Source organism: Uranotaenia lowii, chromosome 2 (assembly GCF_029784155.1).
Source record: "Uranotaenia lowii strain MFRU-FL chromosome 2, ASM2978415v1, whole genome shotgun sequence".
Taxonomy (NCBI): Eukaryota; Metazoa; Arthropoda; class Insecta; order Diptera; family Culicidae; genus Uranotaenia; species Uranotaenia lowii.
Genome location: NC_073692.1, coordinates 24,004,329 through 24,030,316, shown reverse-complemented (window position 1 = coordinate 24,030,316; position 25,988 = coordinate 24,004,329). Strand labels below are relative to the sequence as shown.

The following is a 25,988-nucleotide window of genomic DNA, read 5'->3' as shown; positions in this document are numbered from 1 at the left end:
TTCGCAATATTTTTTATTGTCCCCCCCCCTCGCGATGTTCCAACTCTGAGTGACAAAAGAAGGATTTGAAATTTGTTCCGGCCTTAGAGAATCATTTGAATTCATTTTAAATATTTCGTTTTTAGAAAAATAAATATTATAATTTAAAAAAAATCATCACAGGATTCTAATTATGAATTCAATCACTAGTGTTAAACTTTTTTTGGTAAAAAACTAGTAAAAATTCAGCTGGAATTTTATTTGTAAGTTGTTTAACATTATTTCTAATGTCAATTCTTCAAATACAAGGTATCAAACTGAAGTGTTTAACTTTAAACGAGTTTACAAGAGTAGAAAATGAATCTGATTTGAACCGTAAACTTAATCCATCACTTTTATTTGTAAATATGTGGTAAACTTTCACCGATGCTTAAAATGGTTATCTTAGTAGTTAACAAAAATTTTGTTCGAAATGAAACCTTCAATATCCCTAATTTATTTTTTCAAAGTTTCATATAAAAATTGGCCCAGGATTTGTTCTCGAAAGTTAAAATTTAAAATAAATACTTACTATTAACGTAAAATAATGCAAACTTGAATAATTATGTATATAGAACTTACATGCTTTTTAATATTCTTTATGCATGCATTTATGCAAAAACTGTGTTCTGTATTTTGTGTTTCGTGTTTTGTGTCTTGTGTTTTGTGTTTTGTGTTTTGTGTTTTGTGTTTTGTGTTTTGTGTTTTGTGTTTTGTGTTTTGTGTTTTGTGTTTTGTGTTTTGTGTTTTGTGTTTTGTGTTTTGTGTTTTGTGTTTTGTGTTTTGTGTTTTGTGTTTTGTGTTTTGTGTTTTGTGTTTTGTGTTTTGTGTTTTGTGTTTTGTGTTTTGTGTTTTGTGTTTTGTGTTTTGTGTTTTGTGTTTTGTGTTTTGTGTTTTGTGTTTTGTGTTTTGTGTTTTGTGTTTTGTGTTTTGTGTTTTGTGTTTTGTGTTTTGTGTTTTGTGTTTTGTGTTTTGTGTTTTGTGTTTTGTGTTTTGTGTTTTGTGTTTTGTGTTTTGTGTTTTGTGTTTTGTGTTTTGTGTTTTGTGTTTTGTGTTTTGTGTTTTGTGTTTTGTGTTTTGTGTTTTGTGTTTTGTGTTTTGTGTTTTGTGTTTTGTGTTTTGTGTTTTGTGTTTTGTGTTTTGTGTTTTGTGTTTTGTGTTTTGTGTTTTGTGTTTTGTGTTTTGTGTTTTGTGTTTTGTGTTTTGTGTTTTGTGTTTTGTGTTTTGTGTTTTGTGTTTTGTGTTTTGTGTTTTGTGTTTTGTGTTTTGTGTTTTGTGTTTTGTGTTTTGTGTTTTGTGTTTTGTGTTTTGTGTTTTGTGTTTTGTGTTTTGTGTTTTGTGTTTTGTGTTTTGTGTTTTGTGTTTTGTGTTTTGTGTTTTGTGTTTTGTGTTTTGTGTTTTGTGTTTTGTGTTTTGTGTTTTGTGTTTTGTGTTTTGTGTTTTGTGTTTTGTGTTTTGTGTTTTGTGTTTTGTGTTTTGTGTTTTGTGTTTTGTGTTTTGTGTTTTGTGTTTTGTGTTTTGTGTTTTGTGTTTTGTGTTTTGTGTTTTGTGTTTTGTGTTTTGTGTTTTGTGTTTTGTGTTTTGTGTGATTTTTTAGATTTATTAGTGAAACTTCATCGTTCTTGTTTTGTGTTTTGAACTTGGTCTATTGATTTTTAAAAAAAATAGGAACAGGAATAGAAATACTGATAAGTCTGCTAAATTTAGACTTATCGAATTCAAATCTCGTTTTTCTTTCAAAGACACAAAGAAACCCCATTCAAATCTAAAGAGGGCCAACCAGTGTATTTGCTTTATCAATTTTTAATCGAAAGGTTGTTTATTTCAACACGGAATAACGTCAACGCAATAAACAGTTCCTTCTTTCGGTAAACATCAAAGACAGATGAAAGAGAAAGTCTTCGATATTTCTATTCCATAACGATTTGTTGCCGGAAAAGTGAGTAAGTAAATAAACAACAACAACGTACACTAGTTTACGTTTGATCCTGAGAGAAAATGGTTTTGGCTCCCTCTGTTGAGTCAATCAATGGAAATTTGAAAATCGGCATAAAGGCTTATCAAAGTGACTTTATTTGAGAATGTTTCATAGCGTGAAAGTTTAAAGTTCAACTTTTATATAAACGTTAGTTTTTAGTTAGTCAAAATGTCAAAGTCTCACCTTACTATAAGAACCCAATCGACGCCGACGCTTGTTAAAATTTATTAAAAACTTTAACCGATTGCATTCATCAAAACTGCACTTGTCGGTGACCGAGTACATCAGTATGAATGCATCTGCCCATCGAATGTTGGCTTCCAGCGTAACGCAGTCGGTTTCCTAAAAAAAGGTAAATCGAAATAGATTTGAAGTTGATCCATCCAAAAAGGTGTAAAGTTGATTAATTTACATTGGGTTGACCAGCTGCATCGAGAATTTCAAACTGAACAAATTCGTTATCTACCAGGGTGTGAAAAGTGTAGACTTTCTCCAGATTCGGATCGTACTCCCCGATGAATCGTTTTGTGATGAACCGGACCACCATGGCTGAAACAAGAGAAGGTTTTGATAAGAAAACGATAAGCTATTTTTGTCTTTCCCAAAAATTTATCTTCTAATGAATCTCTGAAACCTAGCGCAGTTGATAAAATGCATTTCAACTATCAACAAATAATGTTCACTTCATAGACATTGAACCATCGTCGATTATCTAAATATTGTTTCCGTTCATCTATCAGCAGCAAATTATACCCTCAACCGTCATAAATAATCAATTTCGAGCGGATCAATAATCACATAAAATAACCCCACCCACCCTTTACTGATTGATTAGGAGGAAGTCCTACGATACAGATCGGACACGTGCCAAAGTGTGGAAATATGTACATATGCTTTCGACTGCTGTAACTTTCGATGCAACAAATTAATCAGGGGTTGATCGACATACATATTTATCCCCATCACAGAGTCTAGGGGCAGTTCAATTCGTTTGGTCCCAAATTATTACTTTTATGATGGTGACAACAACATGCTTTTGGCATCAAATAATTCTCAACATCAAAAACTTTTGAAAGTGCTAAATTCATACCATCCAAAGTATGGAAACTTATCGTGAAAGGTGCAGTTCTGACGCTTTTCACTTAGTAAATCTAAGACAGATACACAATCGATTCGCAACCACAACATTTTATACCTTTAGGTTTCTGGAATATAATTCGATATCTGTTCCGGGAGCGCAGGAAAAGGCCCGGTAGCACTTGTTTGCGGTCTGCTCTGGCTGATGTCGCTGTCATAAATACGAATCACACGCGGCGGCTTCGATTACCTACAAAGTTGTTGGGTATGGTTCGGTTTATTATCACTCAACGTTTTATTTTATCCAATTTATAATTTCCGTAAAATGCATCTTAATTACATCAGGGTGCATCTCAAAATCTTTTTTTGTCAGTGCTTTTCTGGGAAATGCCTTAGCATTCACCAAAACAATTTATGCAAAAAAAAATGTTTTTTTTAATTATTTGACAAATTAAAAAAATTTCAATTATTTTATTATTTCATAATAGATTAGAATCTTAAAACAGCAGGAGAACAAAAAGTTCAACCAAACTGAAACCATTCTAATAGTAGATCAATACGGTATGTTTTGTATTTTTCGCTCTGCGGATACATATAACGTTTGGTTTTTTTTTTCACTGATGTACATACCGCGTAAAAAAACCGTGCAAAAAACCGTGTTAATTTTCGAAAACCGTGTAAAAAAAACCTTACTAATTGCGGGAAACCGTGTGAAAAAAATCATTCAAATTCTGTAGCTCTAAAACCTGAAACAATAAGACACGTAACTTCACACTTAAGACCTGAGACCTGAGACTTGAAACTCCAGACTTGAGACATGACACCTGAGATCTGAGACCTGCGAACTGGTACCTGAGACTTGAGACCTGACAGTTGAAACATGAGACCTGAGAACCGATACCTGAGACCCAAAACGTGAGACCTGAGACTTTCGACATGACACCTGAGACCTGAGACTTAAAACATGATACCTAAAACCTGAGACAAGAGTCCTGAGATCTGAGACTCGAGACATGAGAACTAAGACATGGGACATAAATGACACGGACACGACATCCATCATCATACAGACCCACTTATCTGCTGGACAACCTAGGTAAGCTACTGGAGAGGATAATATTAAACAGACTTATTATCTACATAGAAGGCGAAAGTGGGCTATCGGACAGACAGTTCGGTTTTTGGGAAGGAAGGTCTACGGTGGACGCCATCTGAATGGTGACAGAGTACGCGAAGCGTGCATATAAAAAGAAGCGAACAGGTGTTCGTCACTGCGCCATTGTGACGATCGACGTTAAGCATGCCTTCAACAATGCCAGCTGGGAAGCGATTGCCAAAGCGGTTCACAGGATGCGTGTTCCAAATACCCTTTGCAGGATAATAGGAAGCTTCTTCGAAAATCGAGGACTGACGTACGAAACCGAAACTGGGTTACGATCTACTGCCCTAACAGCGGGTGCTCCTCAGGGTTCCATACTAGGACCTGTGCTTTAGAATGCCATGTATAATGAGGTGTGTTCGATCTCGAATGTATTGGTCACCCTGGAATGAATAACGCCTAAAAGTAGACAAGCTATGAATCATCAGATTTTAAACGCTATAATGTTGCCACTCCGTTAATATCTTTCTGTATTGTTCAAAATCGCGGGAAAAGTTTTAATTATGAGTTCGAATCAAACAAAAACTCTCTTTCGTGTTAACCGTTCTTCAAAGAAGTTGTTTTTAATCCCATATCCGGAATGGTCTGACACAACAAGGTGTTAACGCTGAAACTACCAGCAGGCGTGCAGATAGTCAAATTTGCTGACGATATCGTTCTCATGATCACCGGCGAAACAATCGAGGAGGTAGAAGACCTTGCAAGCGTGTCCGTAGAAAGTGTTGGCATCTAGATGGAGGGTATTAAGCTCCAGATAGCTCACCATAAAACCGAAGTTCTGCTCGTGACCAATGAAAGAGTTGTGCCGCACATGGAGATTACTGTTGGAGGGCACACAACATCTTCGAAATAGCAGCTGAAATACCTTGGAGTAATGGTCGACAATCGATTAAGTTTTGGTACGCATGTCATATACTGTTGTGAAAGTGCATCGAAAGTCATAGATTCATTGGCCTGAATTATGCCGAACTACCATGGTCCAAAAAGTAGCAAGAGACGTCTCCTTGCGAGCGTAGCACTGTCGAAACTACGATACGGAGAAGCGGCCTGGAGCTCCGCGATAGAGGTAGAGCGCAACAGATCCAAATAACGGAGCACACATCGGCTGATAGCCATGCGAGTTCCTGTGCATACAGGACCATATCAGCAGATACAGCTTTTGTCATCGCGGGCATGATTCCCATCGACATAGCTCTGGTGTTACAAAGCAAGTGGCAGGAGCAATGGGACGCATCGAACAACGCAAGATGGACGTATAGGCTATGTCCGCGACTTTCAGACTGGGTAAATCGGAAGTATGAAGATGTCAACTTCTACCTGACGTAGCTCCTTTCGGGTCATGGGTGCTTTAAGCAATACCTTCATCAGTTTAAGCTTATCAGCTCGCATTATTGCCGGAATGCGTGGATACGGAGGAATCGGAATGCTATCTTTACCTGCCCCAGGTTCATTTCAAGGCGGCAACAACTTCAAAGTTTGAACGCTGAAAACATTGTGAGTGAAATGTGTCGCGACGAACAGTCGCGGCGTGCTATAGTCGACGAATCTCGCAAATCATGAGATCTGAGAACTGATACCTGAGACCTGAAACGTGAGACTTGAGACTTTCCACATGACACATGACACCTGAGACCTGAGACTTAAAAGATGATGAACGGAGAGAGCGAGATAGTCAACCAAATTTGACAAGCTAACGGAAGGTCTTGGACCTCGTATGACTCTTCAATTCAAAAGCAACGCGATCTTAGAGCGCTGTATAACCCTAATCTGGACTCATACGTGTGGTCTTTAAAGCTACGATCTTTCCTGCAGCAAAAGGGAGCGGAGATACCATTCGGGGTGGTCGTGACGGGATTCTAGCTTGGTAGTTTCTCAATCGGCCATGCCTTGGTGGTTAGAAATCCTGCGGGAGTGGTTGCTGTGACGGGCGTGAGTTACTATGAAAGCGTTTCCTAACCGGCACACGTCTCGGGGTTTTCCGTACCAGTCTGAAGTTGGCGATTGAGCCTTTTCCTCTAAAAGAAAGAGGATAAAGAAGAACGATGATCGAGGAGAAAGACCAAAATTGAGAAAGAGGAAAAGTAATTTTTTGCAAAAATATTGATAGCTACAAAGCCACAGTTTGCGTTGTACTCTCTCCGTGAGCGGGTGTCTTTTTTCGTCTCCGGTATGTCGCGGGTTTATGCATCGAGGTGGCTGTAAACGATGACCGTCATCGGGTGTTCGAGTCGGGCGGTCGTTGATTTAACAAAGTGTTTTAAGCGTATCCGATCGGTTTAAGAATTACCAATTCAATATTGTTGTTTTCGAACAAGTGTAAGGTGCGGGTTGACGACGAAGTATGCATAAAATAAAAAGTGAAAAGTTTCTGATTTTGAAAAGATGGCGTCTTGTTTTCGCATAGTTTTGTTTTTTTTTTTTTTTTTTTTTGAGAGGCGGTGGCAATGAAATATTGGATTTACGAGTGGGGAGGACATCTTACGCATTATAGGAATGCTTCGAAGTACGCGTTGTGTTTCTAAGGCTCATTTAATAGGGAATCAGTGGAAGGATGTGAATTGGGAGGTGTTGATGGTTTAATTTTTCCATTCAACCACCGAATATGTGGCACCGATATAGCCTTCATAAAAAGTGTGCGTCCAATTACGAAAGCGAGGAGTGAGAGAGGTTTGAGTGATCATCTCTGTATGGGTGAAAATTTGCTATTCGAGGTTCATTCATTACTCGGTAAAAGTGTGGGTGGAATCAAAATTCTCTTTCGGATGTCCAAAATAAGGGATCTCAAGAAAATGATTGGGCTCATATGGTGGTGAAAGCAGAAATATGCAGGCGACGTACATCTACAGATTGTTTCTAGTTTTGTCTTTTTATTATGATTTCATTTATTAATTTCGATTCACATTTCAGGTGGGAGCACAGGTAAGTGGAAATTAAAATCACAAACTTCTTAATACATTATTTGGATAACATTTAAAGAATTATCATTTCAATAACGTTTTAGTGCATTTTAATATTTAAAGCAAGAAAACTTGGAAATTTGCAAAAAATTGTATCTTGGCTAAAATGATAAGGAGTTTTTTTTCGTTTGAATTTTATTAGTTCTAAAGTGCTTAGCAAAGTTTTCATGTGGCACATCATTCATCGTTATTTTTTTTTCTTTCAATTTCGATTTTTTATTTAAATATAGTTATGAAATTTAAAACCAAGTTATGGTGTTAAATATTTTTAGTGCGTTAGAAAGTTTTCAACCGAATTTTTTCTCGATTAAAAGTGTGAAATCTCAAGTGTAAAATACAGTAGACCCCCCTGTGAAATACGGGATTGTCCGCATCGGGAAAATCTCCGGATACATCCGGATCTGTATTTTCCACAACGTTACTCTCGAATGTTAAACTACCGCCAAAAGAGCTGCGACGAGCGAACCGAAATGGCCGACACTGAGCGTGTAACTGACAAGCTGTGGGAGCGTGAGTAAGATGGAGAACGAGAGCGAAAGAGACCAACTCTTTATGACATATAAACGAGGGGTAATTGGATGTAGAAGTCTTAATGCAATATGTAACTTATTAGCGACGAATCCAATCCTTACATTCCCCTCCTTCTCCGTAAAAAAAAATTTTTATTTCGTTCCCTACCAAGGGGCTGAAAGAGAAGGAAATTTTCGAACTGACATTTCAGTACCGCACTGACGTTTTGGTACCAAAATGCCATTGAAATCAAAGGGGAACTGACGTTCTGGTTCCAAAAAGTCGGTACGGTCCGTTTGTATGTGATTTGACAGTTGCTTCAGTCCGTTGTTCCTTACAGCACAGAAGGTAATACATGCTTATTTTTAAAGCTTGTAAATGGTAGTATTGAACTGATTTACAATATTCCCACAAAATGTTTATCTCCAGTTTTTTTCATCCAAAACTGATTGCTGAGCGAGAACAGCGACACTCACCTTAAATCCTTATATAATAATAAGTACGCCAAAGAGACACACCTACAATCAGATGTTTTATACTTTTCCCTACTATTGTTGTTATTGTCAAATCAGGTAGTTAAAGACTTTGCATTAAGCACCAATTCAGTTTATTGTTGCCAAATCCAGGAACGACATGTACCACCAATTGGAAATCATTTTTTTTTGCCATTGAACGGAGCTAACATAACTTTACGTAACGCTTTCTCTGTGCAACCTTCTGCACGCTAACTTTTGGCTACCCCTTAAAGGCGTAAAATTGACCCGTTATTGAGAACCTCCACGATCTGTCAAATAGTCGGTCAATTATCGTTCTTTTTTTCGGGTCAATATTACCCTTTATTTCAAAAAGCTCGAGTCCGCTTCAAAGGGGTAGATTCAGATGTTACATTGAAAGCGTTATTATTTGTCCGGTCATTGATATGGAAAATTGTAAGTATTCTTACATAGTATATTTATTTTGCTTCCTTTGTGAGATTTTAATTATTCATGTTTTTATTTCAGAACAGCACAGTTCCGCACGAGGACGGTAAAAATTTGTAAGCCGATGACTAAAACCGGAAACATGGATGTTGGATGGTAAATACAAAATGGTGAATAAATTTATTTATTGTAATTTTTGAATAAACAAAATGGAACATGATATTTTGTGGTGATTTATTTCTCAGCAAACATATTTTTCATAAGCAGCTCCTAAAATTTCCCATACGAAAGCATCTTAAATAAGGGGTAATTTTCATCCGGTATGAGCGTTTGAAATAAGGGGTAATTTTGACCCGCTACAAGCGTTATGAGGCTGAGTACCCCTTAAAGGGTACAGCGACTTTATCCTTAAAAAGGAGTTCTCCCAGTCTTATTGAATAACGGGTCGAAAGTATTCGTTAAGGGGTAGCCAAAAGTTAGCGTGTGTCACTGATCAGATGCGTTACATAAACAACAAATGTTCAAAACAAAATCAAAAATATTCACAAGAAACACTTTCCCTGGTACTGTTTTGTGCAAGACTGCCAAATCCGATGCAGGATTCTGATTTTAGGGTTTCTGCAAGACTTCGTATCAGGTAAGCCGCTATACATGCTTATTGAAAACTGTTTAAGAAGTTTTCCCTTGCTTTTTATTTACAAAAGGACGGTGGTTGTTCAGGGAAAGTGAGCCCAACCACTTTAACCAACATAAGCTGAGAGTACGACGCGACGGTTAGGAGGGATTTATGCTGTGCTACCCGATAGCCTCTAGGACCGTATCAAAAGTGGTATGCTTGAGGCAGCACCGTGACAGTGCATCACCTGTGTGAATTTTGTCGATGTCTGTCGGGACTGTTTACCTTCCCTATGATCTATCCAATAACGGCACTTGCCAATTCGAGCTTTTGTCAACACTGACTTTCGCCGAGATAGCTACTATGCGACTGAATGCATTCATGATGACATATATCTATAAGATACCAACACTGGTAAGAGCTCTTAAAATTACCACACCGAGGATCATGCATGTCTTACGGCATTCGCTTACGGGCCGCTGTCCTTGTCCACAGCTCAACTCATAAACTGGAACCCAGCCTGCATGTATAGACTGCTCCCCGCTTATTGGATGCAGGAATGTGAATTGGCTCCTCTTTGCCTCGCGCCCCCGTTCGTTACTTCTAAGCACAAATAACAATGCTGAACTATACGAAATCGAAAAGTCCATCGACCAGGAAACATTATTGCTATTGAATGAGCAGAATTTAGAGGATCAGAAGCGATACCTGACACCTAAAAAAAAGTCGACCCGAGGTGGGTTAGGACTTGAACGACACTACGGTAGTTGCACTACAAGTGGTTCTTGTTGCGGCAGTGGGTGCCCAGGATGCATCGAGCTATTACGGTAAACCGAAATACGTCGAAAAATGCTAGTTTCTTACTGCTGACGAAAATGTTAATGAAGGGTTGATTAAATCCAAACTTTGCGTACTCTGTTTCGGATTTTCGTTGCAGGTTCAACGGGATCTGCTTTAGGAGGTTTAATGCACTTCCAACAATTTTGGCCAATTTTAATCAGTGAGTTGCTGCACAAATGACCAAATTGAAGCTACTCTAAGAAGTCCGCGAAAGGATACAAAGTCAGTCAAAATTATACTATTTATTGTTTTCTAGGATCTTAACATTCTCGTGTTATTCATCCTCAGCCCTCATAATTATACCATTTTTCTTTCGCCTGTATAAAATTTCTAAATAAATGGTCGCAATTAACGGCATTTTTCCGCTTTCTAGACATCGCGATCAAGATGGTGGTTTTTGCGACCTGGACAGGATCTTTGTTTGGCTTCCTCTTATGGGGCGGTGAACGCTCTATGCACCATCGGTACTGAGAAAGCATTCGACGCCAACAACAGACGAACGTAGAAAAAGTTAGGCAGTTCAAGAGCCGGATGGTGCGTCATGCATGCACGTTGAAGGCCAGCTAGATATGCGAGGGGCTCATGTGTGCTCTCTTTGGCTTACTTAGCGGCTCAGACGACTGATATTGAGTCTAACCTTTCCGATGGCATGGCTCACTGGATGGCGGAATGTCAAACGTACGAAGGTAGTTTTGATGGGGTGCCATATTTGGAAGCCCACAGCCAGAGGTTACTTGTGCAGCTGCCGCTTGGGCTATACTGGGTTGAGAGGACACTGCTTCGACGGGCAACCAACCAAGACGAACCAATAAACTGCAATACGGCTGGTTCTCTTTCTGACAGGGAGCCTTAATTCCAATCATCCAAAATTTGATTGCTAAGGACAGAACGACTGGAAGTAACTAATTCGACTTGTTCGATACTGCACATGCTACACAAAACGCTTTGTGCTGTAGCAATTGCTCAGCATTGTGAGACTGTTCACCAGGCATTGGTTTGGGCCGTCAAAATAATGAACTTCGTCGGGATGATCCAGAGCATGAAATCCCCTAGACAGCGGTGATCGATGCCTATTATAATTATTATTATCATTTTTTTTTTGCAACATGGATTAATGGAAGCCAACGCAGAGAACAACACAGGAGTTGCTACAAACGGGCAATGGGGCAAAGGAACAAATGTCTCTGCAGGTGGACGTAGAAATGAAATATGTTTTCGTATTGTTAAGGATTCTAAGCTAATAAATCGTGTTTTTATCGGGACACTCGGCACACGATGAACTGATGTATCGAATTTCTGTTGTTATCTACAAATAAATGTCCTCGTGATGTAGGATGATTTTTCTGCGGTCACCTAAGACAAAGATCTGCTTTAATTCGGAAGTCTGAGTGACTGTCAGCTCTGATCTATCAAATCTTGCGCAACCGTACCTTTTCTGACAAAAACTAGATGCAGCTGCTGGCGTATTGACCGTTACATTTGGCTGGAAGCGTCATCTCAGAGAGCATAAAATCTTTAGCAAAACAAAACATAGCTAGAACGTTTTCGATAAACGTTGTCATTGAGGCGGTCCAGAATCAGAAATAGTGCTGTAAGCCAACGATCTCCTACGGTAAAGATATCAACGTTTTTGACACGTTGAAACGTTGAAGACCCCAATAGAAACAATAAGCCATCCATTTTAATGTTGCTAAGGTAGGTTCCAATCATTTCTGGAATAACTGTTTCGATTAAATTAAAGTTTAACTGGCGCTGATTACCTTTAAATAATTATTTCTGTCCACTGACTTTCTTTCAAAAATATAACTGTTAATTTTTATATCATTTCAAGGACCCACTAGCTGATGTTCTTGCCTGAACATTCTCGATTTCTGGGTTGCGTGTAAAGCTTATCATACAAATTCTCAATAGAGACATGACCAAAGCTGTTGGCTGAAAGTATTGAAATGCTGGCGTTTTCTCCTGTTTTAAATCCAGCGCTTTTTCTGTTCAAATGTTGGCGTTACGGATTCAAAGCTGGAGTTTCCGCCTTTCTCAGAGCTGTAGTTCCCGCCTCCCTCAGGGCTGGCGTTTCCGCCTTTCTCAATGCTGGCGTTTCCACATGTTTTAAAGCTGGCATTTTCCTTCTCTCTCAGTGCTGGCGTTTTAGCCTTTCTCAATCATGGCGTTTACGCCTTTCTCAGAGCTGGCGTTTCAGTCTGTTTGAATGATGGCGTTTCTGCCTGTTTGAAAGCTGGCGTTTTCACCCCTCTCAATGCTGGCGTTTCCGCCTTTCTCAATGCTGGCGTTTCCGCCTTTTTTGTTGCTGGCGTTTCCGCCTGTTTCAAAGCTGGCGTTTCTGCCTTTTTATTGCTGGCGCGTTTCCGCCTATTTCAAGCAGACGTTTCCTCTTTTTCCATTGCTGGCGTTTTCGCCTGTTTCAAAGCTGGCGTGCCCGCCTTCGTCAGTGCTGTTGTTTCCGCCCCTCTCAATGCTGGCGTTTCCGCTTTTTTTGTTGCTGGCGTTTTCGCCTGTTTCAAAGCTGGCGCGCCCGCCTTCGTCAGTGCTGGCGTTTCCGCCCCTCTCAATGCTGGCGTTTCCGCCTTTTTTGTTGCTGGCGTTTCCGCCTGTTTCAAAGCTGGCGTTTCCGCCTATTTCAAAGCTGGCGTTTCCGCCTCTCTCAGTGCTGGCGTTTCCGCCCCTCTCAAAGCTGGCGTTTCCGCCTGTTTCAAAGCTGGCGTTTCCGCCTATTTCAAAGCTGGCGTTTCCGCCTATTTCAAAGCTGGCGTTTCCACCTCTCTCAGTGCTGGCGTTTCCGCCCCTCTCAAAGCTGGCGTTTCCGCCTGTTTCAAAGCTGGCGTTTCCGCCTATTTCAAAGCTGGCGTTTCCGCCTTTTTCATTGCTGGCGTTTTCGCCTGTTTCAGTGCTGGCGTGCCCGCCTTCCTCAGTGCTGGCGTCTCCGCCTGTTTTAAAGCTGGCGTTTCGGCCTGTTCAAAGCTGGCGTTTTCGACTATTCGAATGCTGGCGTTCCGCCTGTTTTAATGCTATCGTTTAAAGTCTTAGGTTAAGTGGGTCTTGGGAATTGTCGGGCTAAAAAAGCATCGTTTTAACAAAACTTGAGCTGGCGGTTTTTTCGCCTGGCTAAAATAACTTTGGTGCGTTTGCGTCCCCCTTTGACTCGACCTTCTGCTTGCGGGCGTCTTTGCTAACCTCTCAACTACACAATCTCGCCTTTCCTGTCTGAACAAAACCGACTGCACCTCATGCAAAACGAAAATCCAGCTGTCGACCCACGGCGCACTCTGGGTTCTTGTCTAGTCCAAAGGCTCAACCCATTCTATCAGGCCCAAAATCGAGCTGGCGTTACTCACCTTATACTTTTTTCGGACCACATTCATCGAACAGACGCCATTTTCTTTGCACTTGATGCAACCGGAGATTTTCCCTAGATCTTTCCCCAACAAAAATTTTCTGGGCTCCTGGCAGGATCGCCAATGTGAAATACGGGATTGTCCGCATCGGGAAAATCTCCGGATACATCCGGATCTGTATTTTCCACAACGTTACTCTCGAATGTTAAACTACCGCCAAAAGAGCTGCGACGAGCGAACCGAAATGGCCGACACTGAGCGTGTAACTGACAAGCTGTGGGAGCGTGAGTAAGATGGAGAACGAGAGCGAAAGAGACCAACTCTTTATGACATATAAACGAGGGGTAATTGGATGTAGAAGTCTTAATGCAATATGTAACTTATTAGCGACGAATCCAATCCTTACACCCCCCGTCGAGGGTGATTTCAAAAGATTAGGTGTTCTAAAAGAATAATGATGTGTGAGTACCCTCAAACTCTCGGGGATCTCTAGGTTCATTCATATGTAAGATGGTGTATATGGAAGGTTTACGAATGAATAAAAAAAAAGTGAGGATTTTATTGTTACGCACAGACGGTTGATATGTATGCGTGTTGCCAAACAGCTGTGCTGTAGGATGAGAAACACAAAGACAGTGGGAAAAAGGAGGTTTGCTCTCTGATGGAAAATTGGCAAACTAAAAGATTGGGCTATTACTAGATTATAATAGTACAGATAGATCTTTTCATTACTGAACAATTTAATTCATTTATACGCTCGTAAACTCTTATCCTTGCAGATCCGTATAATTTTACTAAAAAATAATAATAAATTAAATGATCAATTTTTTAGACTATATACATGAACCTAACTATATTATTGTATTGAATATTATTGTATAAAACTGTCTCATATTAAGTAATTTTCCTTACGGCAATATTTTAAGGGTTAGGGATATTTTGTTGTTTGTTTCTTTAATTTAAAGTTTCAGATGGACTTTACGAGACCTTTGCAAGCGGAGTGGTAGCCAAACGTTGTGGGTTTTGAGAGTGGGATACCTTCCCTCGACGAACCATCGGCTGTGGAAGCCACACAGGCATTTACCCTTACATTTATACATACATACATAATGAATAAGCAGGTGTTATTCATTATATCATTGTTATCATGTTTCTTCGCTGACTTACTAGAGGCTGAAGAGATGATAAAGTATGTTCTGTATCCTTTTTAAAAAATAATTATTATATTTTTGATGGTTTTTCATTTGATCCGTGCTTATAAGCGTATTATATTTATATCATATTATATTTTTTAAATTTGTTATGTTACTAAATATTTACTATACAACATTATTCCTTGCATTTCCAGATACAAAAAATTCTAGAAGGAATGCATCTGGGGATAACCCAAAGAGATCTTTGCAAGCGGCACGGGTAGCCGGCCATTGTAGGTTTCTGAGGGTTGGATGCCTTCCTTCGACGAACCATCGGACCGTGGAAGCCCTAGAAGAAATTCGAAGGCCAAGCCACACAGACATAGGCAGGACCTTGCTACCGATGGGGGAACCATACATACATACATACATACAAATATTGATAGCTACAAAGCGATAAATTGAGTTTCAAAAACTGGTGTTTTTCTTGCGATTGAAAACACAAGTAAGTATTTGAAAAGTTTTTGAATGAAAAAATGATATTTTCACAAAAACTGTCATTTAAAAAAAAATTTGGAGATAATTGTAAGCTAAATTTACGAAAGTTATGTTTTGGAAAGCATTCTAACAAGGAAAAAACCTGGTTGAAAGAACTGGAATTTTATCCTGTTTTCTATTAACCAAAGTAACAAATTTGATGGTGTTTTTCTTAAATCAACGGAGTGTTTGAGTTGTTTTTTGAACTGCACAGAAAAAAAATCTGAATCCTTAAAAGCATTGAAATTTAAAACCTTGAATATTACCCGACAAAGAAAGCGATTTTGTAATGTAAATTTACAAAATAAAAAAAAATTATACCATTAGAAACACTGAAATTGAATCACACTAATATTACATGACACAGAACAGAATTTGCTAATGTAAAATTCCGTCATTTATGATGCTTCTTTTTATTTACATCATATATGATGTAGTTTTACAGATATTTTTATATACACAAAAAATATGAATCCTTAGTAGCACTGAAAAAGGAACGCAATATTATTACATGAAACAGAACACGATTTTGTCATGTAAATTTTATCAATTTATGACACAGAACGCGTTTTTGCAATGTAAATGCATAAATGCATTTGAATTTAAATTTCATGTAAATATTTTAATTGAAAAAGCAAATTGCTCAATTCAGTTGGTTTACATCGCGAGTTCAAGAAGACCTTCAAGTTTTCAGAGTTCAGAAATAATTAAAATACGAAGAATAAAATTTTTCAAGGTGATCCAGTAAATTCTATGCTAGGAATTACTACAGTTATTATAAGGAGTGAAACATTCCAGTGCACTCGAAATATTCAGACTGTCATTCTCTCTACTTCTTTTTTTTTCTGTCGTTTTTTTTCAGTTCTGTTTACTTTTTTGGTCGAAGCTAAAAATTCATTGCCTTAATCCAAAACCAAAATAAATTTATTGTAGGAAAGGTAAGTAGTGCCGATTTTGGGCGGAGTAGATTGATCTGAAACCAATCGGATTCTCGAGTAGGCCTTGGTCGAGTGCGGACGCGTTTTTCTATTTTCTCATTGCGCTACGTATTAAAAGTTGTCTTTTCTTAATAATTTTCGTAATTTTCAGCTAAAAATGGCAAGATGTCGAAAAAGTAGTTGTTGTGTCAAAATGAGCTGATATGATGAGTGAAACTGAAAAAAAAAACCTGATTTGTACCTGAGAAAGTGGGGAATGCCAGCGAGTATAATTTGTGCGGCGCGTTTAAATTCTCTTCCCGTGCGCTGTTGATTTTATTTTCGCCAAGCGTGGGTCAAATGAACCATTATTTAATTGACGAAGCTACGACGGAGTGGGAGAAGCATTCCGGATTTTTTTTTCGAATTATGTGGAATGGCTTCGAAAACTGCGAAAAAATGTATGTTATTTTAGAAAAATAGCCATTCCGCTATGTTGAGAAGATTTGAAAAGGGAAAAAATTGCTATAAAGGTGCCGTTTGTGTATGTTTTGAGAAGAATGAGTGTTTGTTTAATGAGTGTCTTTAAGCAAATAAGAAGTTTAAAGTGGTGGAGTGAGAAAAAATAGAAATCCTTAACTATGAATATTAAATTGCGATTTTGGTGTCGTACCGGCCAGGTAGGAAAGTTTGATGGCTTGAGGAAGGGCAAATCTTGATGTAATGTGTTATGCATTATAAAGCGCAGCCTACTACGCGTCGTTGACAAAGTTACTTGCACATGGAAGATAAGAAGGGAGGAAATTCAGCAATCATTCATGCTTAAAGTTCTTGCACACGTTCAAGATGCACGACACATTCTTTATTCCGCTTAACGCGTACAAGTTTTGTTTTTGCTCGCATTGTTTTCCGTAAAAATCATTTGAGTTAAATGGAAGGTTGTGAAAATTGAGGAGAACATAACTTACCGAGAACGTCTGGCATTGTCAGAAACGGGAATGAGGCTAAAGCTACGGTAACATTTATGTAAAATGTTTAAAGGTAAGGTAAGATAAAAGATGAGATTTTGGTTCCATAAAAAGGTAAGATTGATTCATTGAATTACCTGTATGTATAATTGAAATCGTATACTAAATACATGTCTATCTTTTATTGGACGTATTAGGGGGCTAAGTTCATATAATTTGGCAATTATATTTATGAAGTTTCTGGATATGTCAACAATAAAAGAAGGAAAGGCTAATCATAATTACAGGACCCATTTGGTCATGCGGCTATGATTGGGCGGGGCTTATTGGCAATGAAAGTAGCCTCGAGATGTGCAGGTGCCATTCTGAAATGGGTTACTGGAATTTCAATAGAGCTAACACCACCAGCACCCGCGATTGAACAATTTTAATCAAACGGATTAATATTGGCTCTTTTGCATAACATACCTGCCAGCTCAGGGGGTCGTTGGATGGATTATACATACATACATACATACATACAGTAGATTGATCTGAAACCAATCCTTTTTTATTTCAGGACGACGAATGAGATTAAAAAACTAGTCGCTGCCCGACAGATAGTGGCTCCCTAAGGTTCTTGAACCGCAGCAGTTTTTAGCGATCCAGTCGATGGTCACCTGATAAAAATGAGTATTCCACAAAAAACGGAGGAGGACCGGATTCAAACGACTAGCAGTTGGCAGAAGAGTGTTTCCGAAAAGTCTACGTGTGCAATAAGAAACTCCCGGCATGGAGATTCTAGTGGAAGACACCATGCACTCATCCTTCACAAAAAGGCTTGGGTGCTAGATGGTAAGAAATTTATTTTCTTTATTTGGTATTTTTGGAGCTTCTTCCAATGATCTCTACTTAGAAACAGATATGATTTAATAGAATATTTGAGAAAGTTTCCTGATTTCTGTAAGGCAATCATTAATAAGAAATTAATCCTATTGCAGTATTCACTCAATTGCACTTATTCCGGTGTCTGGAGAGCTGCTGTCGGAGATGTTGTTCGCGTTGGCAACCGCCATAGAGACCTGTGCCATCAATTAAAAACGGCTCTAATGAAAGAACCATTATGGGCAACTTTAAAAAAGGGTTAGTAATTATAAGAAACTTTTTGAAGCAATAATTTATATTTTCAAATTCTCCCTACAGTTTGTCGTTGCGGTTTAAATGAGATGAAAAATGTGTAAAGCTCCCTGGTATTTAATACACATTTCGGATACTACTGGTGTTAATGTGAGTTTTTTGCCAAACGTTATGTCCAATAATTTACGTTTCACTTTAAACTTTCAGGAAAATTGAGCCGGACGATGAAATCGCAGTCGAGAAAAAAATCTATGCTGGTTAGCTGCAGTAAACTGCAATACAACTTTGTCCCATCGCAGATATACTTGAAAAGAATAATTAAGGTAAGACATTTAACCGATTGAATCAGCCCGGTGGTAACTGTGGCATTTTATTTTTCTACAGATTAGTAAACAAAATGTAGATGACCAAATGTAATTAAATTTTAATAAAAAAATCAATAAACAAAAATAGGAATTATTTCTTATTGGATTAACAAAAAAAAACCTACAAAAAAACAAACATGTAAAATTACATCACATATGATGTAAACAAAACGGAGCGTCAAAAATTTCAGTGCGAGTTGAATAATACACGTTTTTCATTTTACAGACGTGTAGTATTTAACTCGCACTGAAAATTACATCTTATATGATGCTTCTTTTTATTTACATCATATGTGATGTAATTTTCCAGATTTTTTTGGTAGTGTGTGGAAGAAGATTCAAAATGATTTAGATTTTTCATAGATTTATTTAAGAGTTGTATATCGTTTATGAAAATGCACTTCTGAAATGTCTGCTCTTATATGAAAGCTGTTTGCACATTTTCGTAAATTTTTGTAAAAAAAAATCAAATGTATTTCCGTCGGCGTGTCTTGCAAGTACCTTCTCATGACTAAATTTTGCCCAATAATTATTAAAAAATAACATTAGAAACTAATTTCCTTTTAATTATATGCCTGTTCCTAAAAGCTTCCCAAATTCTCTAAACTCTTGTATGGAGCACTTTGTGTCATGGCTCAAGCCAGTGATTTAACAGGTGTGTACGTAAACACTTTCACTTAAAATTTCTGACAACAACGCAAAAATATCAGTCATTTCTAGCATGGATTATGGCTGTATCTCAATTCGTTTGACTTGAATACTTCACAAACATAGTACCTACAGATTATTATTTAAAACAGAAACTGATTAACCCCATGATGAATCTAGATATGGTGGTCTCACTTTGACAAAAAGTAGACGAGGGTTGGATGCGGAGGAGGGGGCGAAACGCAGCCGAAATTTGACAGCTGGCTGTTTGCTGGGCTGCTGGCTGGCTGGGATGCCCGGGGCTCTGATTTTTGTAAAACACGGAGTTTTGCCAATCATCAATATATTGCTCAGATAAAGATTTCGCCATAATTTTGCAAATATAATCCATAAAAGCAAAAAAATTCTTCCGGCTGAGTTTCGGGCTGGTAAGCAAAGCTGGAAGACGTTGAACTAATAGACAACGGTGCCAATTTTGTCGGTAGCCGTGAGTAACATTAATTATCCATTACTTATAACAGATTTATGCTTATTCAACACTATTTTCTTCCAAGAGCTGTCTGGAAGCAGCAGAAAGTCATCGAATCGGATGGTAACATGGCGAGGTATGACATTCCATCGTCCGAGAAGCGGCTGGCCTTCCTGCAGAAACATCTGATCTTCATGGAGATGAAACAGCTGCTTCAGGAGGACCTCCGTCTGTTGCCATCGCTGCTCCAGAAGATCCAATCGGGTAATCCGGATCTAATGGATATCATTTGGGAAATCCAGATGAAGTTTTTGGCCCCTCGACTGCCGCTTCGATGGTGAACACCCTGAGTCCTACCTTGATGCCATCGATCAGACAAGCAACATCCGGTTTAGGAATATGGTTGTTTGGTGCACCCTTAAAAGATCCATCCTATTATCACGGTTAATCACAGCTATTTCTGAGCATCCGAAAAGTGCGGAGTGTATTATAATTAAAGAAATAAACTAAAAGTTTTAGTCTAAAAAACGCAATTTGGTTTTAAATCTTTTGATCTTTGGTCTACGACATGCACAGACATACATAGACTTTTTTCTTTGATTTTGTATCTCAAACACCTGGCATCCCTGGACCCCCTTTTTCGTAAACACTTCAGCCGGCTGTCATAACTTTTTTCAATATGGCTGAACGTGCGATTTGGCATGTGAGACCACCATACTAGATTTATCATGATTAACCCTCTTCAACAAGGTTACCAGATATTTCTCAGCATGCATCAGGGCCGGGCAAAGCCGGGCTATTAAATTTAAAAACTGTCAAAATCAACCAAAAATTATTGCAATATCCGGGCCAATTTGGTCCAAGACCCAGAGATTACTCAACAAAAATGAAACTTGATTTTGTTTATCTATATTTATATAAAGATTCCAAAAAACCTTTCATGATTATTTTTGTGAAAATTGCTCAAAAAATTTCGTTCTAACAATTTTTTACATCATATTTGTTTTCAGTTCGGGCAACTTTACTATACCACTTACGAGTTCAGTAAACTCGAAGGTAGACGTTATTATCCGCATTTGGCATCTTCAGATTCTCAAAATACGAAACGCATAATTTTCGAAGATTTTTAAAAGAAAGTTGTTTTTCAAACTATGTACAACTTTCCCGTTTGTTTCGAATAACATGCCTACCCCCATTTTAAACTATAAATTTTATACAGAGAAACAAGAGAGATATAGAGATTAATCGTGGAGTGTCATGTTGACACTCGTGGTCCGATTTGGGAGGCTTTTTACTGGGCTTTCAGGGTGCGTCCATAAAAAAAAGTAATGATGATCAAAGATTTCATGAATTCATTGATGGTCCCAGAAGATTATTTTTTTATTTGGATGCAACCGAATAAATTTATAAGCCCTCAAACTTTCAATAATGCCATATTGACACTCAAGAACGGATTAGGGTTAAGCTATCACAAGACATCAAATTTGATCTCGGCGTATATATTACGGATTTTGTAATTTGGCGCTTCTAGCGTTCGTAAGAGGCCAATTATAAAATTTCAAATACAAAATCATTAGGGAAGAGTGGGGATACTTGATCCCCTTTTCTTATTTTCACCATATATTTTTGGAAAAATTTAGCAACTCGCACTCTTTTACATTTTCTGACAGCGTGTAACTTCAAGTTTCTATGCTCCTAAAATTACAACGATACTTGAACCCGTAGAAGTACAAGAAGCATTTTCGTGGGAGTAAAAAAATTGCGATATTTTTGAAGTTTTGAAGTCTACCTTTATGACATTGCATACTTACGGGTACAATTTTTTATAAACAAGAGAAAATCAATTATTTTAGCCCTTTTCTTCAGATAATTGATGGATGAATATTAGTTATTGGATAAATATTAGTAATCTCGTAATCAGCAATGACCACGATCCATTGAGTAGAAGAATATACCGGGACCATATATTAGGAATCAATTGTACCCAAAATCAACATTTTAGATAACTTTTTCTGAAAAAAGTTGGGAGTTTTCCATCGCTTTGAAAATATTGTATTTTGAAGTTCATTTTACACTCAAAAGATTGATGTATTGGAATAAATATTTTTGTTATAATATTTCCATGTTTGGAACATTTTAAAATGATGAAAAAAGATCTTCAAGTCACATTTTGTGAAATTTTTTAAACAAAGTTCAATAACCAAAAAACTTATTTTGTTAAAATTTTTTGAGCTTCAACCATTGGTGTTTTGTTCCATTTGGCACATTTTTCTAAAACATTTGATCTTTGTACGACATTCCAGTTTGGAGATATAGCTAAGGAATCAAGTATCCCCAGGGATCAAGTATCCTCATTCTCCCCTACAATTTTGTAAATTAATAATGTTTACATTTTTTTGTAACAAATTAGGTATTTATAAACATTTTGTTGGCCTTAAAAACTATCACGGCAACTTGGAGCAAATACCTTTGAAGCAAATACCTTTGAAGGAACCGATTTACGGCGCGGGCACCCGAAAGCAATTCGGATCGAAAATATTTCCATTGATTCGCTGACGCAGAATTCAATTACCACGACTCAAAGGTCAATTTTACTCGAAAGGTAGAGAGAGCACGAGAACCCCTCGAAGGGTCCCATCGATGCGTAATAAATTGCCAATTTCAATGGACGGCCAGCCATTATTATTAGCTATTCGAATGGAGGAATCCAACACGCTACAATATGAGACGATGCGATGGGACGAGAATGCGAGAAAAATGAATGGACACATCTTCCTCTGAAGCCTGAATGATGGTGGTCGTCTTGTTGTATCGGGAAAATTGATCGGCAGGAAAAAAGAAAGCGTTCGTCTTATCGATGGGCAATTGAAGCCAGGGATAGGAAAAATGCGATTCTTGGAAATTTTGTATCTGGAAAATAGGGTTCTCTGTAAAATTTGTGCTTTTTTGAAGCAACATTCGATAAACAACAAGTCCAGTTGGCAGTTGATTTAATTAAAAAAAAAAGATAATCTGTTTCTATACGCCTTAAAGTTGTCAACAATTGGCGGTGTCCCGAAAACTCCGCTCCACCTAATTAGTGTCGGACTAATGAAGAGTGAAATCGATTTACGCATTTCCCGGTGTTGTTTTGCCGATGTGACTGTCAAAAACGAGAAAGGAAAACAATCTTGGTTCTGCAGGCGATTTTCTTCTCTCGCTAATTAGGAAAACCGATACTACCCAAAAATTTGGAAACCATCAAATCTTCCGAGTACCTGAGGTGATTAATTTTGTTTAAGCCGAATGTTCATTTCTAGTACATTGTTATTGTAATTTAGGGAAAAACAGTTTTTTTTTAAATTTCATTAAGCCCTTTTGGTAAAGCACCGGTAGCTTACCATTAATAAAACAAAATACTACACTGGAAGCAGTTTTTTCCCAAACCAAACAGTGGGTGTCGTGGGTGGAAAAAAAAATGATAAACGATCAACTTGCCCCCAGGAGACGATATGTGTAAAATGATTAGCTCGTCTAGTCTTTTCGTGTTGTCTACATTCCCACCACCAGTAGCGTAGCTTGAAAAAATATTCCCAACGGTTTATTTTCTCCTCTTTTTCAATCTTTCTCAGAGAGATAAGAAGCTAACATCTAAACGTTTGGCTACGTCTCTGCTCGATTACAATCTACTACTAGATAGTATAGAGCTACTTACTTTCGAATGTGCCCACTCAACAGTTTCTCTATCCCAATCGAATGAGGGAAACGCGTTACAAATTGGCAAAATAGCAAACGGAAACCCCATCTCAGGGCTAAGTTTGTTCGGCGCATGAAAGGTGATTCCTTTTGATGATGATCGTCGTTTCTGGGAAAGCTTTACTGTACAACCTTCTTGTTTGCTAGCATGGCAATGATTTTCGATGATTTCAAGCATCATTATTATCTTCCTTTGACATTTTGAATGAGCATTGAAATGTTTTTCTAAAAATATTCAATGTATCACAATCTCTCATCCTGAAACGTACAACTAGATATTTTAAATTCCCTATCAATTCTTATTCTTCTTCTTTTACCAACATAGCCAAAGCATGTGAGCATCCTGGAAAATAAAAAGACTTGCGTCCCTCGTTACATAAAACATGCATTGCAGAGACAAGTACGGAAACATCATTCTGGAACAAGGAAAGGATTAAAGCGTGGAGTTCCCTGCCAAACGCTCCATACGGATTACTAATATTCCTGCAACATAATTTGACTGTTGAAGATTTTTTATTATCTGACAATTTGCGCCGGAGTTCTTCAGATCTTCCTCAAAATTGAAAATTTGGTTCATTTTGACGACTCAAAAACTTACGTAAATGTTTTATCAGATTTCTAACGTTTTAATTTTTCGAGGTAGATTCGGTAAGATTTTTTTGTAATTAAAATAAAACCATATTTCAAAGCTTCATAACTCTGTTGTTTTTCAACTGAAATCATAAAATAGCACATATGCAGGTATCGCGCGCTTCTAACAACACGGGAACGAAAGTGTTTATCAAAGCTATTTTTTCATACTTTTTAGTGAGCCGCAAAACGGACTTCACGTTTACTTAAAAAAAATTAACAGTTTTATTTGAAAAACTGATAAAATTTCAATGCGATTTGATGTGCTATTTAATGATTTCCATCGAACAATAACAGAGTTATGAAGCTTTGAGATATGGTTTTATTTCATTTACAAAAAAAAATATCTAACCGAATCTAACTCGAAAAATAAAAATGTTAGAAAGCTGAAAAAATACATTTGTTTTTAAGTCGTCAAAATGAACCAAATTTTCAATTTTGGGTAAAATATGAAGACCTCCGGCGCAACTTCGTCAGATAATTAAAAAAATCCCCAATACACACTTAAAGCACTGACCATACTGACTGGACACTCGATTTCGTATTCTGGATAAATTGTCCAATAGTACGCAATATCGATTCCAGAGTGCGCATCGATCGATTTGAAGAAATGCTATCCCAGTTAGGAAATGTCGCCCAACTTTAACAAAAAAAACAGGCAATTTCTACGATAAAATCGGGCTAAACAGGTACATTTTTCCTACTGGGCATTTTAAATCAAATTTTTCCGGTTCGCCACCTGCCGTCGGCTGAAAATTTCATAACGATTCGTTTTGTTCCAATAAAGTTACACGTAATGGAAGCCGCGAGGCGAAAATCAATTTTGGACACCCACGCCACATGGTCTGGTTCAAAAATCGTGAAATCTGATTTTGGGCGACTTCCTGGCCAAAAATTTTACAAAGCCACTGGTCGGGGTGATGTCCCTGCTAAGTTCAAATTCGTTTTTGCCGATAAGTTGGCAAGAAAGTGTTTGATCTGGCATTTGCAGCTGCGGACGAAAAACCCCGGTTTTTGTGAAAAACAAGACCATGGACTCCGAAATGTACAAGGAGGAGTGCCTTAAAACCCGTTTTTTTTTTTTCGTACATTATATCTCACAGCGGACCAGTAAAGTTTTCGCCAGATTTGGCAATCTGCCACTACAGCTAAGAGGTATGTACAGTGTTATCGAGCCAACGGGTGGATTTTGTTGAAAAGGACATCAACCCACCCAACTGCCCTCAATTTCGCCCTATCGAAAAATTTTGGGCATTTGTCAAGCAGAAGATGGAGAAGAATGGTAGGACGACTCGGGATGCAACAGAGATGAAGAGATTGTGGAACAAAATGACCACTGAGGTCAGTGAATAGGGTGTCCAAACTGTGATGAGTAGTTCTCGACGAAAAGTTCGAAGTTTTATCAAAACAACATCGGAATAATTTATTTCTTATTTTTCCTTTGAAGTGCAATAAAAACCCTAAATTTTGATCACAAAACATTTTTATTTCGTTTACATAGCTCCGAGATAGACCCTTTTTAATGCGTCCAGATTTTGCGTGATCCATGCTTTACATTGTTCATTAAGAAAAATATACGATATAAACGTTTAAAAAAGTTGTAAAGGTTGAATCTTACCAAATAAGGATCCAACATTTAATTGAAACAAATCAAAAACACTCTGAGAACTTACACCAACCACTAATTCAATTATTTTCCACTGTTTAGTTCCGAAATTTCTGGTTGACCTTGATTTTTTTAAAAAATTTTGATAGACGAAAACAAAAACGTGTGCGATAGTGCGATGCCCAAAAGTCATGGCTTACTTCCTTTTATGTTAAATCTCCTCACAATTTAAACTTTTACTCATAGTACCTATACTTTGTTCTGAACTTACACGAAATTTTCATCAAGGTGGTTGTCTCTATGTTAATATTTCTACGCAAGAATGTCACACTAGAGAAAATTCTATGAAACATGCTAACTTTATCAAAAAAAATCACTTAAGATGATTTCAAACTGTTAAATATGTTATTCATCGAAAAGAACACTAAAATAGAGGGTG

General features: G+C 37.9%; 1 protein-coding gene across 1 annotated transcript in view; it reads right to left on the bottom strand.

Moving 5' to 3' along the window:
- LOC129741159 (ras-related and estrogen-regulated growth inhibitor-like) overlaps positions 1 to 25,988 on the bottom strand; it is a 38,202-nt gene that overhangs the window by 4,412 nt on the left and 7,802 nt on the right. The window contains exons 2-3 of the mRNA XM_055732867.1: positions 2,409 to 2,545; positions 2,180 to 2,338 (exon numbers count right to left, since the gene is read on the bottom strand). Coding sequence (XP_055588842.1) covers positions 2,180 to 2,338; positions 2,409 to 2,545 — 296 coding nt within the window. The remainder of the gene's footprint in view (positions 1 to 2,179; positions 2,339 to 2,408; positions 2,546 to 25,988) is intronic.